Source organism: Leguminivora glycinivorella, chromosome Z (assembly GCF_023078275.1).
Source record: "Leguminivora glycinivorella isolate SPB_JAAS2020 chromosome Z, LegGlyc_1.1, whole genome shotgun sequence".
In the NCBI taxonomy this organism is placed as follows: Eukaryota; Metazoa; Arthropoda; class Insecta; order Lepidoptera; family Tortricidae; genus Leguminivora; species Leguminivora glycinivorella.
The window spans coordinates 53,136,141-53,153,554 of record NC_062998.1 but is presented as its reverse complement, the minus strand read 5'-3'; the positions used below and the strand labels follow the sequence as shown (position 1 = coordinate 53,153,554).

Here is a 17,414-nt window from a genome sequence, read left to right as displayed (position 1 = left end):
TTTGTGCCGGGGTTTGAGCAGTGTGTGTTATGTATACCCCTACCGGTCCGGCCTAGTCGGTAGTGCCCTGCCTGCTAAGCCGCGCTTCTGGGTTCGAATCCCGGTAATGGCATTTATTTGAGTAATGAGCTGATATTTGTTCCCGAGTCCTAGATGTTTTCCAGTATGTAATTAGAATAGAATAGAATAGAATTAATTTTAACACTTTAAGTTCTCGCGCTTTGTACACATATTTAAAGTCACACACAGGTCGAACGCGATTAATTAACATTATTTTTACCTTTTTTCCCAACGTTTCGGCCAGGTTGCACTGGCCGTGGTCGCGGAAGACTGACGATGACGTCCCAGCAAAGTGTCACCGGAGACGTAAACAACACAAAACTACCCGATATTAATTTATATAAATGTTCGGGGTAGACAAATAAATATAATCTACCCGCTTCTAGTTATTGTTTATTTCCCACCGCACGACACACAGCACTCACAACATCCGCGCACTGGTCCGAAGATAGATCTTTTGGTTTGAACATTTGAATCACTGGTCCCCATGTTGGCGATAATCTATACCCGTCTTCCCTGTTAAAGTTTTTAGGATATTTTTTAATTTCGATCGCCTCCCTCACAATCCGGGGATAATAGTGTCGGGATAACGTTGGGAAAAAAGGTAAAAATAATGTTAATTAATCGCGTTCGACCTGTGTGTGACTTTAAATATAGAATTAATTTTATTCGCACACACACAAAAGAGAAAAATATTACAAAAAGGAACAAACAAAAACGAGAAGGTGCCACGAAATGGTTTGATCTCAGCATATTGCTGGCGGCTTCCAGCGCCTCTTCTTCTTCTCATCTTCCGGTCAAACCATCCGGTGAAAAAACATTACTTACCTATATCATGGCCTAGCACCCATGGTACAAGCTTTGCTTTGTTTGGGGCTATAGGTTGATCTGTGTGTCTGTGTGGCAGTGGTGGAACCTTAGGCCGATAGTCCACTATCATATATAGTAATATAATCATAGGCAATATTCCGTCCTTTTTCTTCTCGTTAGAGAAGAAGGGACGCATACAGACCAATGATCATATTTCTATGATACACATCTAAGGATACACATATGATTGTTGACTATTGGCCTAAGGCACAGTATAATAAAGAGTACTATCGTACAGTAAGGCCATTCCCGCTCCGCACTGAAAGTGCCGCCCACCTCTCGGTTACCTCACAGTTATCGCCTGTCAAAAACGCGAACAGTCTGTCATATCTCACTCATACAAATATGATACGCGTTCACCTACACGAGCTTGTGTTCTTGTGTTCTAGGAACGCGCCTCTTTCATAAATTTGATCGCCAGTGTCCGAGATGTTCCTAAGGTGTCTCCCGATATTTATTTTATTATCGTTCAGAGTATGCCTATGTCTACTGGAGAAATAAATTATCTCTGTGGTGTTGGCAGTGATGACGATGACGCGGCGCGAGGCAGGCAGAGAAAGTGCGACTCGGCCCACTGCCCCGCATGCTACGTCTACGTCACAGAGCAACGTAAACGTGAGCTTTTGCTAAATTATCAAATACCGTAAAAACAGCGTGCTGCAGTAAAGAAGGCAACGTGCTTAAAAATACGTATATTAACTTGCGCAGTAAAGGCACTGGCCAGCTATGAGCTATCGGCTATAAAAACGAACAAAAGATAATCACTCCCGTGCAAATAAAAGAGACACGGCGATATTGATAGCTCACCGCTGGACGAGTATCTAATAAACATCGCCGTGTCTCTTTTCATAGTTTACTAGCTCGCGGTGGGACCAGTGCCTCAATATGCCTGAAGAAGGATATACTCGTAGGAGTATGTAGGCCTTAGTGCGTTATACGATCCGATATCGGATGTAGGACCGCGCGATATTCCATACATTACAATTACAGGCGCCATCTTGAATTGATTCCATTGAAATCCTTCCGACATCCGATATCGGATCGGATAATGTGACAACGGACTTAGACATGCGTAAATAACTCCGTATAACACTGATTTAAACTTTCACGATTATTACACATAATTATTTTTAAAATCGGGATCGCGTATGACTACATATTAAACTGACCTCCAACGTTTCAGGGACGGCGTTGTCCCCGTGGTCTCGGAGAAGACTCTGTATAGTCCGTGTCCGTATAGACAGTCAGTCTAAGAATAAAACCTACAATAAAACCATCTAGAAAGTTACGGTAAGGTAAACTAGATGGCGCTACACCTTTTGTTGATTCTTGGCTGGATGGTGCTGATACGAATACCTAATTGACAATTTTAACACATATTTATTGTCAAAACGGAGGTTCAAAAGTTTTAATTCTGTGTCGAGAGATGGAAGGCAGTCTATTCGTGACAGTGTGACTACACATTTTACTTTGACAGTAATTCTCTTCAATATTGTCTTCAGTTACCACGATAGTTACTCATGAAATAAAACTATGGAAACGGATCATATCGCTGTAAAGTGTTTGAAACGTCGGGATGAATTGTAAATTCATTATACGCGGTATAATCCGTCTCCATAGTTTTATTTCATGAGTAATTCTCTTACCTATAATACTAGTACTAGATCCTTTTTGATATCGAAGAAATCACAACCAAGACCTAAGGATTGATTTTAGAATTTCGAATGCACGAATTCGCCGTTCGAAACTCTGTGGAAAACAACGTAATGTAATGCTATTTTTAGCTAGTAATTTTAAAACTAGTGATAATGACCACTCGTTTTCGATTCTGTCAGTAGAATTCAAATCGCTAGTAGTGGAGATAATTATTGAACGAATATCACGAAATCGAATGGCCGAGATTCAAGAAGACTCTAGTAAGATTACTATTGTATGACGCGCGCGACTGATGGTTATAATTAAGTATAAAACTATAGAAACTAAAACAATAAAAACAAGTTAAAATGGAGGAAGTAAAACGTAATAAGTAATTTGTTTTACTGCAGCTTCATTGTTTTGTACAGAAACGAGTGAAATAATTACAGTTTTATTTTATAGAGCGTTTCTAACAATGGCGACCGATCGGATTATACCATTTCATCGCTTAGGGCTTTGGCCGCCATCTTGAATCCGACTGCCATACAAAGTTAAGGCATATAAAAAGAAATTAGGAAGTCATTACATTACCTATAACGGTAAGAGCGTGCGACTTTCAATCCGGAGGTCACGGGTTCGAACTCTGGCTCGTACCAACGAGTTTTTCGAACTTTGTGCGAAATGTCATTTGATATTTCGTCACTACTTAAAAAAAACTTGTATCTTCGTCTGTCAATGAAAAGAAAATTGTAGTAAGTATGTATGGAATGCATATAGACTTACTGCGTTTTAACTTGAGGAGCAGCGTGAGATACGAGATTTTTTCAAAGTAGTGACGATTTGCAAGCCGCTTTTCAGTGAAGGACATCGCGAGGAAACTGGTTTAATTTCAATAAGGCCTAGTCAGATGACAGTCGCTTTCATAAAACTAGTGCCTACGTCAAATTTTGGGATTGAGTCGTTGTAAAGCGGACCCTAGGCTCCCATGAGCCGCGGCGAAAGCTGGGATAGCGCAAGAAGGGTGATGATTACAGATGGGGCCTTACTCCTTAGACCGTTTTCACATTATCCGATCCGGTATCGGATGTCGGAAGGAATTCAATAGAAAAAAAATCCAAAAAATCCAAGTTGGCGCCTTTAATGTATGAAATGAAATGAAATGAAATGAAATGAAATGAAATATTTATTTTCCAAGTAGGCATATTACAATGCGCTTATGAACGTCAAATAAAACTACGCCGGCTCTAACCCTACGCCTCAGCCTCGAGAAGATTTCAGTCCCCCCTCAGTTGGAGGAGGGTATCCACTATGGGACCGGCAAGAAACTCGGCGGGCCACTTCTTTTCAAAACATTACATCTTATAATTAACATGCATTAAAAAAACAAGATACAATTTAATAAGCAAAAGTATTCATAAAAAAAAATATTAACACAAGAAATTATTATGGGATATCAGTCCGACATCCGATGTCGGATTGGATAATGTGAAAACGCACTTATGCTCAATTTAGGTTCAAAGGACGTTTTCAGTGCATATGGTGCTTTTTTCCCACACAAGTGCGCAATGTTGTTCATTTCTTCCCCCTATATTTATGTACCAACTAGCTTTTGCCCGCGGCTTCGATCGCGTTAGAACAAACAAAAAGTAGCCTATGTCACTCTCCATCCCTTCAACTATCTCCACCTAAAAATCACGTCAATTCGTTGCTTCGTTTTGCCGTGAAAGACGGACAAACAAACAGACACACACACTTTCCCATTTAAATAAATACATAAATATTGGGGACACCTTACACAGATCAACTTAGCCCCAAACTAAGCAAAGGTTGTACTTGTGCTAAGCGACGATATACATACTTAAATAGATAAATACATACTTATATACATAGAAAACATCCATGACTCAGGACAGGAATAAATATCTGTGCTCATCACACAAATAAATGCCCTTACCGGGATTCGAACCCAGGACCGCAGCTTAGCAGGCAGGGTCACTACCGACTGAGCCAGACCGGTCGTCATTTATAATATTAGTATGGATACCAACTAAAAGAGTGGTTACAATATATTGTATGGCAGCCGTGTCCGCGACTATCGCTAACAAGACTTAATTTCATACTTTTGATGGCGAATCCGTGCTGCTTTCTACGGGAATCGATCTGTTGCGCCCGCGCCGCGCCGTGCCAACTTGTGCAACTAAAGCCCTCTAAAGTTTGCTTTTTAGGGTTCCGTAGTCAACTAGGAACCCTTATAGTTTCGCCATGTCTGTCTGTCCGTCCGTCCGTCCGTCCGTCCGTCCGTCCGCGGATAATCTCAGTAACCGTAAGCACTAGAAAGCTGAAATTTGGTACCAATATGTATATCAATCACGCCAACAAAGTGCAAAAATAAAAAATGGAAAAAATTGTTTTATTAGGGTACCCCCCCTACATGTAAAATGGGGGCTGATATTTTTTTTCATTCTAACCCCAACGTGTGATATATTGTTGGATAGGTATTTAAAAATTAATAAGGGTTTACTAAGATCGTTTTTTGATAATATTAATATTTTCGGAAATAATCGCTCCTAAAGGAAAAAAAAGTGCGGCCCCCCCTCTAACTTTTGAACCATATGTTTAAAAAATATGAAAAAAATCACAAAAGTAGAACATTATAAAAACTTTCTAGGAAAATTGTTTTGAACTTGATAGGTTCAGTAGTTTTTGAGAAAAATACGAAAAACTACGGAACCCTACACTGAGCGTGGCCCGACACGCTCTTGGCCGGTTTTTTTATGTTTTTTGAGAGTTACTTCATACGTTTTATGTAATAGAACCTGCGCGATCGCTTGGAATTCTATTTAATTATAAAAAAAACTGTCGCCTGCGGTATTTACGGACCGATACGACCTTCAAACCTTCATCAAGAGCGCAAACCCATCTTAAAGATTAACTCGCAACAAAAGACAGCAACGAGCGACATTTCCAATAATGTAATGATTTTTTAACCCCCGACGCAAAAACGACGGGGTGTTATAAGTTTGACGTGTCTGTCTGTCTGTTTGTCCGTCCGTCCGTCCGTCCGTAGTCGCAATACGACACTCAAAATCGTCGTAAGATACACGTGTCAATGCCCTTCGCGTTTTAATTTATCGCCACTCGTTTCGAATTTTCTCTTTTCCCCACCTGGACTTAGCATTATTTCCAATTTCCACCCAATGCCACTCCCACTGGGACTTAATTATAGCTCCACAACTGCCCCGCACGGATTCGAACCCGTGTCCCCGTGACCCAGTACGCGTGATCGCGTATTCGGCGCGCGTGCGCGTGCTCATATAGTGACACATGCGTGTTGCCCTATAAACGCTTGCTTTGGTCTGAGGATAGTGGGCGATCCATACTAATGTAGACACTGTTTTAGTTCATAAATTATATTATTTTGTATTAGTCCGTTTTCACATTATCCGATCCGATATCGGATGTCGGAAGGATTTCAATGGAAAAAGTCCATGATGGTGCCTGTAATGTATGGGATATCGGTCCGACATTCAATATCGGATCGGATAATGTGAAAACGTAATTTAACAATTGTATTGTAATATTACGGTGTTTTTGGGCATTTCCAGAATTTGGGACCCCCAATCAGCGTAAGCTGTTAACAAAAATTAACTCACTGTCAGTTTCGTGGCGACAAAAAATAAAATGGAAGAAAAAAATGAAATTTCTGTGAAAATATTGTTTTTGTGTTAATTACATAAACTTTAAGCGATAATCTACATCCAAAATATGAGAAAAGTAATTTTTTTAGACAGATTTTATGCGCAATTGTCGTCAGGAAACTGACAGCGAGTTAATTTTTGTTAACAGCTTACGCTGATTGGGGGGTCCCGAATTCTGAAAATTCCTCAAATTTAATTGAGTCAAAAATACTCGTGGCGTCTTTCGGCATCGCCTCATATTGTTAAAAATTACGCAAAGGAATTAAATCTCTTTAAGTATAATTATATTTGCTAAAAAAACTAGTACATGTGAAAAGAATATATATATTTTTTAATTGTAAAATTTTAATAAAACATATTTCATTAAAAATTTATTTATGTCGATTTCCACAAGTTTCCTTGATTGGACCATTGGTCTAAATTTTCAAGTCCATTGATGGCGACTTTGTGGTCCAATGAAGGCGACTCTGGCCAAAAGAAGGCAACAGCCTATGAAAACGTGAAAAGGATGTACCGACTAGTCGCCGACTAGTCGCCGACTAGTCGGGAAAGCCGACTATCCGGCCACATTTGTAGTCGGCGATTAGTCGGCGACTAGTCGGCAAAAAAGGCCGATTAGTCGGCACTTGATAAATGACAGGAAAATAGTACAAAAATAATTATCGGATGATTTATATGATCGTATTATGTACGTATTCGTTATGCCTTTGTTAGTCAAAAGAACAAATATCTGTAATCATCACAGTAATTAATGACCTACCTAAGACTATCGGTTTCATAGGAAGGACCACTATCTATTTTAAGCTAAAAAATTGAAAATGTGTATAACTATTATTGACATTTGAACCTGAACAAAATATGAAAAGCGCGATAGAACCCAAAAAATGACATTTCAAAAATTCTGGTGAAATTAGTCGATAATCATGTTCTGGCCGACTAGCCGACTAGTCGGCCGACTAATCGGCCACCCAAGCGCCGACTAGTCGGTAGTCGGCCTAGTCGGCCAAATCACTAGTCGGTACATCCCTACTTTTCACGATTTTTCTTTAAATTCACTATACTTTTTTTATTGTTAAGTAATTAGGTAATTCATAAATATATGTCAAGAATTAAAACTTATCAAACTAAGTTTTAGTTTTTGACTTAAAATCTATAAATTATAGAGCAGCGAAGTTAAGTGGTCCAATGATAGCAACCTTCCCCTACCTCTATAGCCGTGTTCAAATATTTTTGTTCCTTTATGCGTGTAGCTGTAAAGCAACTCAACTTTGTGTTCTTTTAATAAACGTTTTTTTTTTAATTGTTATCGTTTATTTTATTCCATGGTTTGCATGCCCTTTCCATCTGAGATTCCAATGAAATTTCTGTTAAAATGGTCCTTGATGTGCGTATGAAGCGTATGCTCTTTTATTTTTTTTGAGGCTCAATAGGATATTCTACGGAAGAAATGAGTCGCAAACAACGGGCGATGTTGTAGACGCCCGTAAGGCTGTGGTCTTTACGCGAGCGGCAAGCGACAAATCAAGATCGTCCATTTGTGTTTCCAAAATGGGTCGCTTTTTTGACCGAATTTTGGCGCCATCTATGTGTGTTGTAGTGTATGCGCGTTCTTAGGCGGTCGCATTTGAATGTAGGGGATGGTATGATTTTCTTATATTTAATCTATGCTAAAGTTCAGTTTTTTTGTCAGGCCTTATGTGACTTATCAATCTTCACGCCATCGCCATCCACCGATATTTACGTAGAAGAAACTTTTTAACCGACTCAGATCAGGGGGCCGATTTTTGAATCTCACGGCGTTCGAATTCAGAAAATTGTCACTGAAAATAGTAGGCAATTCACCGTTTTCAACCGGTATTTAGTGACAGTGAGACTCAAAAATCGCCCCCCTGTCCGCACGTTCTAAACTTCTAAAAAATATTGTTAAAAAACATGTGTACGAGTTTAACCCTCTTTACAGTACTATTATATGTATTATCGCACTTGTTAGGTAATGAGTTCATTACGCAACTATGTCAAAAAATTTAATGTCCATATGTATTATGTACTGTAAAAAAGGTTGTACTATACATGTGCGAATAAGTAATTCGCAACTCGTGTCGATTTAGAACGCTCTACTTACATTTGTGTTTTAATTTATCGCCACTCGTTTCTAATTTCTTATTTATCGCACGCGTATCTTAAGCAGAGTTTAGACCAGCAAGTTATTGCTACAACTTTTGAGACGCAACTATAGGTAAGAGCGAGTGGCAAATATCTGCATCTCTTTCTTGCATATACTTCTGTCTCAAAAATTGCAGCAATAACTTGCACGTTTAAACTCAGCTTTAAGGTAAACTATTATGATAAAATGAGTCACCGACTGCCCCGAATATCCGCCGCCGGCGCAAAGGCCCCAACCTGGGCATCATGCGCGCGCGCACCTGCCGCCGCCGCCAGTGCGCCGCCCGCCGCGCGCCATGCCGCGAGTGTCGTGAACAACCATGGGTGTCACACTAGTGTTGCTGCTCGTCGCAGGTGTGTCCAGTGCTTTATGTTTTGGTGGTTGTTTTATGTTAAGACACGTGGGTGAATCAGGATTTATTCTTTTTAAAAAGTTTACTTTGCGTCAGATAAAAAAGAATAATTGATTTTTAGTTTGTTTAAAAATATAAATAAATATTGATGTATATTAAATATGTAATTCTAAACAGTTTAGTTATAATACAAATAAACATAGGTATTATTTACAGTAGTAATTTTATAGATTTACTTATAAAGTTTTTTGGAAAGTGTTTCAGTTAGTTTCTAGTAATTTATCAATTTCTTTATTCTAAAAGAGTTCTTATAATGGGGTTTTGTTGAATAATAATAACAAATTGTATTTTTTTTGCAAATGTGGATATGTTTCATGGTAAATGGTTCTTATGCTTTAAAAACTTATGATTTACGTTTAGAAATAAAATTTCAATATTATTTTAAAGTTAATTTGTTTTTCGAATAAGTACATCAAGGGGTAAGTACAATTTTTCTTATACGAATGTGTTTCTGTGATTCTGAATTATTTGAAAGGAAAATAATGTTTATTTATATACTCATTAGCTTTTGCCCGTGGCTTCGCTCGCGTTAGAAAGAGACAAAAAGTAGCCTATGTCACTCTCCGTCCCTTCTAACTCACAACTATCTCCACCTAAAAAATCACATCGATTCGTCGCTCCGTTTTGCCGTGAAAGGCGGACAAACAAACAGACACACACACTTTTCCATTTATAATATTAGTATGGATTAAGTGAAATGTAAATTTCTTTTCAGATTAATAAAATTCTTTAACCACAATGTTATGATATGACTCCTTGATGGAAACTAAAGTCTAACACTGCACAACAAATCGTCACTACTTTTAATAAAACGTATTTTCGTCTCTCAATGAAAAGAAAATTGTAGTAGGTACCTATGTATGTATGGAATGCATATAGACTTACTGCGTTTTAACTTTGAGGAACAGCGTGAGATACGAGATTTTTTCAAAGTAGTGACGAAATGTTGCCGTAATTTCTGTTTACCGATTTCATAATAGTTATTTGTTATACAAGGGGGCAAAGTTGTATTTTAACGCCGAGTGTGGAATTGAAAAACGAGCAAGTGAAAGGATTCTATTAGAATCCTAAACTTGCGAGTTTTTTAACACACGAGAAGTAAAATACATTTGCACCCGAGTGTAACACAAAACTTTTCCCCTCACGATAGCGAGGAAACTACAACGCAAAAAATGCGTTTATCACTGCTTCCAGTAGTTCCACAGGTGGTAAATCATCTTTATAACTAGATTCACCTACTTTTATCAATTTTAAAGCAGTTAATTTGACTTTATTCAAGGTCAAATTACTTTACCCACTAGTGGATAAAATGCGTTTTTACTCGCTGGTATTAAAGGACAAAACACGTGTTTCCGAGCTAGTGAGGGGAAAAAATATTGAACTACATAAGACAAGGTACTTATAATAGTTATTTGTTATACAAGGGGGCAAAGTTGTATTTTAACGCCGAGTGTGGAATTGAAAAACGAGCAAGTGAAAGGATTCTATAGTTGAACCACGAGCGAAGCGAGTGGTTCGAGAATAGAATCCTGAACTTGCGAGTTTTTTAAATTAACACACGAGAAGTAAAATACATTTGCACCCGAGTGTAACACAAAACTTTTCCCCTCACTATAGCGAGGAAACTATAACGCAAAAAATGCGTTTATCACTGCTTCCAGTAATTCCACAGGTGGTAAATCATCTTTATTACTAGATTCACCTACTTTTATCAATTTTAAAGCAGTTAATTTGACTTTATTCAAGGTCAAATTACTTTACCCACTAGTGGATAAAATGCGTTTTTGTTTTTACCCGCTGGTATTAAAGGACAAAACGCGTGTTTCCGAGCTAGTGAGGGGAAAATATATTGAAACCTGATAAAGATATTCGAGTAAATTTAGGGCCATACTTTACAATTGTGTGACTATTAGTTGCCTCTGTTTTTTAATCCCCGACGCAAAAACGACGAGTTGTTTAATAAGTTTTGACGTGTCTGTCTGTGGCATCGTAGCTCGTAGCTTTCAAACGGATGATTTCGTTTTTTAACCCCCGACGCAAAAACGAGGGAGTGTTATAAGTTTGACGTGTCTGTCTGTGTGTGTGTCTGTCTGTCTGTCTGTCTGTGTGTGTGTCTGTCTGTGGCATCGTAGCTCCCGAACAGATGAACCGATTTAGATTTAGTTTTTATTATCTGAAAGCTGAGTTAATCGGGAGTGTTCTTAGCCATGTTTCATAAAAATCGATCCACTATGTCGCGGTCGGGGGTTTTTTCAAAATTTTTATTTTGTGGTTATTTTTGTTTAAAAGCTGAATTCGTCGGGAGCGTTATTTTCTTAGTTATGTGTGAAGAAAATCGGTAATATGTCGGTTTTTTTGTGGTTAGGTTTATTACCGTTTTCATTAAGATGCGAACTTCATCATTCAACTGCGACAGTCACGTTCACGTAGACAACGTTAAAACGTAACATTGAGATTTTATTTCTTCGTTCCGACTTTCTAACCGACAAGATTTACGAGTGTTCACGTAAATATACAAGTTTTTAGTATCTGGGAAACTTTATTATAGAAATGTAAAGTTTATTGAGTGTTAAAACTATTATTACAATAGTAAAATAAGACTATTTTATACCCGATTTCGTAAGTGCGTTTTCACATTATCCGATCCGATATCGGAAGCCGGAAGGATTTCAATGGAAAAAATCCAAGATGGCGCCTGTAATGTATGGGATATCGGATCGGATAGTGTGAAAACGCACTAACTTCGCTCGAACAGTTTTTACAATAAAGCACAATATTATTACAATTTTGATGATATAAATTTCATTGGCAAATTCACCTGGCTACCTGTGTACCTATTAGGTACCTACTGTATTAATATATTGTGTTTTAAATTTAAAAATTAAATATCAATTTTTTGATGCACATTTTACTTTAGATTTCGTTTTTTCAAATTCCTATTTCGTGTTTTAAAGAATAGTCCAAATTGTTCAATCTATTTTGATGAATCGATTACTCATATGATATAGCTCACTTTACAATCACATATTCTAACAAACTGCCAAAAAAAAAATATAAACTCTACTGTAACCGATATAAATATTATTAGATCTAGGTCATATCGGTGAAACTTTTCTCCATCACATCGACTTGTGCACTTGTCAATATAGGTTTATTGTTACGACCTATTGTTATCTACTACTTATGTGGGTATCAAGTGCTTAGAAGACGTATCTATAGTTGTGGTTTGACAATTTCTCATCGACCTGTCACCAGTGTCCTTATATTCTACACTAGCTTTATCCCGCTGCTTCGCCCGTGTACGTAATCTTGTTTCCCCATGTAAACTTTGGACCCCCATTTCAACCCCTTAGGGGGTGAATTTTGAAAAATCCTTTCTTAGTGCTCCTTTACACCTTATAAGGAACCTATTACGTGCCAAATTTGGGATCTCTAGGGCCAGCGGTTTCGGCTGTGCGTTGATATGTCAGTCAGTCAGTTTCTTCTTTTATATATTCTACATGTTGAACTGTGGCTCTGACTGAGGAACAAATAATTTTAGAACAAAACTTAATCGCGTAAACACTTACATTTTTATATTTGGCCCGACGTTTGTTCTTAAATTATGAGTGCAAATCGTGTTAGTCTAAATCAGTATATAAGGAACAAATATCTGTAATAAATGTAGCTTCGAAGTATCATGGCTAAATATCTCTCGCCGACATTTTAAAGTTTCTCAAGCGACTCACACATTTGCGGTAACTTTCACCACACACCATAACTATTTATTAAGTGTTTATATGAAACTGTCGCGAGATGCTTGAAATTTGGAGCTTTTTCTTTATAATTTACGATTTTTGACGACCGGACTAGTCGGTAGTGACTAGTGACCCTGCCTTCGTCGCGGTCCTGGGTTAGAATCCCGGTAAGAGACACAGATATCTGTTTCTGAGTCATGGATGTATTTGTACATATATCGTTGTCTGAGTACCTACAACCCTTCCTCAGCTTACTGTGGGATTCAGTCAATATGTGTAAAAAATGTCGTAAGTATAATATTTATTTAATTTAGTGCTACCAAAGTCATTGTATCGTTGTCTGAATACAAGACAAGCCTTCTTGGCCCTGTGGGCTTAGTCAGTAAGCGAAAGAATGTCCTATAATAGTTATTTATTTATTTTATTTTTATTTATTTATTATCTTTTTATGGATTCGTTCCCCGGGACTTATTGACCTAAAAACGGAGGTTATATATTTTAAACAATGTGTAGTGTTATTACTGTTATTAGTCTTACGCGTAAATGTTGGGGCCCATTTCTCAAAACTGAAAGTTACAAGTTACAAGCGAAGTCTCTTTTCAACTTGTCAATGTCTAATATGACAAGTTGGAAAGAGACTTCCGCTTGTAACTTGTAACTGAAATGGGCCCATTGACTATCACTTCTAAATTATAACTTGTAACTTCGAGAAATGATTCAGATTATAGCTTTTGAAATTTTTTTTATGGGTTAGTTAAGGTCCGTTTAAATGTATAACTTTGTACCTACTGGTTTCTGATACTGAATGCCTATTTTCGCAGAAAACCATTGTCATTTGATCATTGCAAATGCGTTTAATAGCGTGGTGAATCAAACTAGTATTCTTCCTACGGAAGTAAAACAACTATAATAATTTCCAGCATCCATATTGCATCACTGGCCAGTTGCGCATTAATATCTACACGCCCTGTTATTACTGCGCCCGTTAGCACCGCTGCAAGCGCAAAAAATCGCTACGCTCTAGTGCGTGGTACATTTTACATCTCATCTGCCGTACGCAGTCAATCAGACATGAGTGTGGAGTTAGACTAAGCTAACTTTGCATTGTTCAGCAGTTCCGGATCTGAATTGATTTCCGGATCCGTCCAATAAATAAATATTAGCGACACCTTACACAGATCAACTTAGCCCCAAACTAAGCAAAGCGTGTACTATGGGTGCTAATAAGCGACAATATACATACTTAATAGTAGTAGTTAGTAATCAATTTATTGTGTACCACAGTTTATATACAATTTGTAGGAATAGAGATAAAAAGGCGAGCTTATCTCTATAAGGGATCTCTTCCAGCTAACCTTAAATAGATAAATACATTCTTATATTGTACATAGAAAACATCCATCACTCAGAGCTCAGGAACAAGTAACTGTGCTCATCGCACAAATAACTGCCTTTACCGGGATTCGAACCCAAGGCCCTGGCCAAGACGGTGGTATAATTAATTATCCTAAATTAAAAAAAAGATTATAAAAATCTAACCTAAAATTAAGGTGTCCAAAAATACGTTTCGCGACATATGCTCCCCCACATGGTAACCGGAAGTGCGTAGACCCTCGCTTCCTGTGGCGTATCTAGGCATCATTATAAGTGCGTTACAACCGTGTATCACCGCCTTTATTTGATTTGTCCGTTATAAAGTCCCAAAAAAATTATAGGCTTATAAAAATAAGATATCGTCACTACTCTATATGCATTCCATACATACTTACTACAATTTTCTTTTCATTGACAGACGAAGATACAAGTTTTTTTAAAAGTAGTGACGATATACTTACAACTACGCTGTGCTGTGCCCTATTTCACGGTGACGGTGACACTTCGCCGGTCATTGCTTGTTCAACAAGGAAATAAGTAACAATGTCACTTATCAACCCAGAAATTAGGGAACTTGACTAAAGTTAAAGTAAAATATCCTCACTACTTTTAAAAAAACTTGTATCTTCGTCTGTCAATGAAAAGAAAATTGTAGTAAGTATGTATGGAATGCATATAGACTTACTGCGTTTTAACTTTGAGGAACAGCGTGAGATACGAGATTTTTTAAAAGTAGTGACGATATATTTTTATACCATGCATGAAATAGAGCATCAGATAATTATAAGAAAAACATATACAGAAGTTATTTTTAAATCCAATTTCTATTTAGTAAGTCAGGTAGAAATATATAAAGTAACTGAGTTGACCGTGACGTCACTCAATTCAATTTCATATACCATATTAGCAAGTCGTTCAAATTCGCTTTGACAGTTCTTAAAAAGAAGCTGATTTGACTAGGAGGCAAGTAGCCTGTTGTCAGTGTCATGTCCAATAATTTTATAAAAAACTGAAACAACCGACTAGATGTTTGTGCAGGATCCGCTGAAACGACTAAAATGATATAATTTAAGGGTAGATATCAGTTAAATGTGTTAGCTGAATTCCCAAAATTGTATCATTTAAAATTAACAAATTATACGTGGCCCTGTGCCAGCCGGTACTCAATTACTGTATCCTGGCTTGGGGAGGCTGCTGTAAGTCCAACCTGATTACTCTGGAAAGAGCTCAAAGAGCGGTGTTAAAGGTATCCTTGCGCAAACCGCGACAATTTTCAACAGAGAGCCTTTTCAGAGAGGCTGGAGTTCTCAGTGTTCGTAGACTTTTTATCTTGCGAGTTGCCGTTTACATGCATAGCCGGATAATAAACTGCTCATCCTACCCTAGCATGCTGAATCAACGTATCTTCAGAACATCTGTACCTCGAGTCCGTAGTAGGTTCGCTAGACGCTTTAAATCATTTATTTTCCCTTATATTTATAACGCTGTGTTGAAACGATGTGACATTAAACGCTGCCCTCTCCCTAAAGCTAAATCCTTATTACGTAAATACCTACTGCCTTTAACTTACGAAGATTCTGAGAGAATATGCTGTCTTACACAATAAACATTTTTAACAATGAGTCCGTCCCTCACACATACACACACACCCACACACACCATACATATTCTTACACACTCTCTCACACTACCTAAATCACTAGTTACGAAACTCTCTGTTTTCATTTGATATTTTCATTCTTAGTCTAACGTTATATTTTATATTAATTGTAATTGGTACTTATATTTGTAAGTTTGCATGCACTTAGTATTTATTTTTTCTTAAGCCGCTGTTATCTGGTCAAGTCACGCATGTAGCTGACTTCCACGATACAGGCTTAGCCTAGTGTGGGAGTCGTCGATTAATTGCAAATTGTATTTTAAACTAATTCTCTTGGTTAATAAAATATTTTTAATTTTTTTTTTTAATTTTTTTATAATATTTGTACAAACGTAAATTATTGAACGATAGAATTATTTGAATTATGAAATTATTTGAATGTGTCTAAATTATTTGAATTATTAAAAACAATATTATTTTTAATTTACTTGCCTTACTTATATAGCAAATTAACATAAAAAGTACATATTAGTAGTTAACTTAAGACAAATAAAATACAATTAAATTAAAAACTAATCTAAATTAAACTAAGTCAACTGAATAATTATAAAGATATATACATAATATACATATATGCAACTACCTGAGGTCCCCAAGTCCGTCCCCGTCCGTTTTTAATTGTTAATTAATTATAATGACCAGATTAATTGTAGCATGTTAATCTTTAAGCCTGCAAAAATAAAAGGCTTTTTTTATCAGTGAAATATCAATAAGACTTAATTTTCTCTCAACAGCATATATTATAGTTTGTGGCGTCATTATATTTCTACAAATATGTAAGATATTCAAAAGACACTCCCTTAGTCTGGGTAAAACCGAAAGTATCTTGAATGTAACGTAATCCAGGACCTACACCGACAAAAAACGCATTCCTCGTCGAATCTTCTGCTATTGTCCGTGCTTCCGACTTTGGGAGATAAATCGTCTCTCGTATGGGAATGTTAGAAAAATAATGTTTTTTTTGTAGACTTAGATTAAGGTAAGTTGGTCATATTATTCTTATTCATGCCTTGTCTCTACTACCTAAAGGTTGTCTGGAAGAGTTTGCTCTTTAGCGATAGCCTGTTGTTTCAAGTTAAATTTATCTTTGTGCCATGATCTTTAAATATTGGTGATCAATAAAGTACATAGTTACAATGAAAAGAGGTCATCTTGGAGCAAATTACCCAGTGTGTTACCCAAAATTACGAAAAACATTCCTATAAATTGAATTCCTTAAACCACAAACTAAAGCTCTCGATGCATAACGAACTATCCCGTAAAATTATCCCCAAAAAACCGACCACTTAAAATGGGTCCGGCGCGATATTCTCACGTTCCATTTACAAAATGGCGTTAGCGACGTAGGAATAGACTTGTATTGCGCGGCGATAATCTTGGCAACCTCGTATCTTACTACTGGAGCTATATTGAGATACGATATTTATTTAAATTTTGGTTGTGACTCGATTATTCGGTGGAGCTTTTTCTGAATTTAGAATTGACGGTTTAATGGGTGGAACGAGTTTTTGAAATGCCTTTGAGTTTAGTCAGGATGAGCTACTTCGAAACATGGAATGTTTTTATAAGATTATGTTTAGTTTTCAGAAAAAAAATGTGTTAAAACCATATCTTTACAACAATTACAATTGAGTTTGATTTTTATTTTTTTATTTTATTTCTATGAGATTTGAACAGAAAAAAATGAGTGTAATTATTAATTTCATAGATTTTTTGCCAATGATATGAAGATTTAAGCATTATTCTTTTTGTTTGACGTATTTATTTTAATAAGAGTCCAAAACTCGAATAAAAATTGTACTAA

The 17,414-nt window shown here is 37.0% G+C and overlaps 1 protein-coding gene across 1 annotated transcript in view; it reads left to right on the top strand.

Annotated features, from left to right (window-relative positions):
* The first annotated feature begins 8,706 nt into the window (after nt 1–8,706).
* Nucleotides 8,707–17,414, top strand: part of LOC125241875 — a 108,274-nt gene continuing 99,566 nt past the window's right edge. The window contains exon 1 of the mRNA XM_048150560.1: nt 8,707–8,780. Within this exon, the coding sequence (XP_048006517.1) occupies nt 8,747–8,780 (34 nt within the window). The 5' untranslated portion in view covers nt 8,707–8,746. The remainder of the gene's footprint in view (nt 8,781–17,414) is intronic.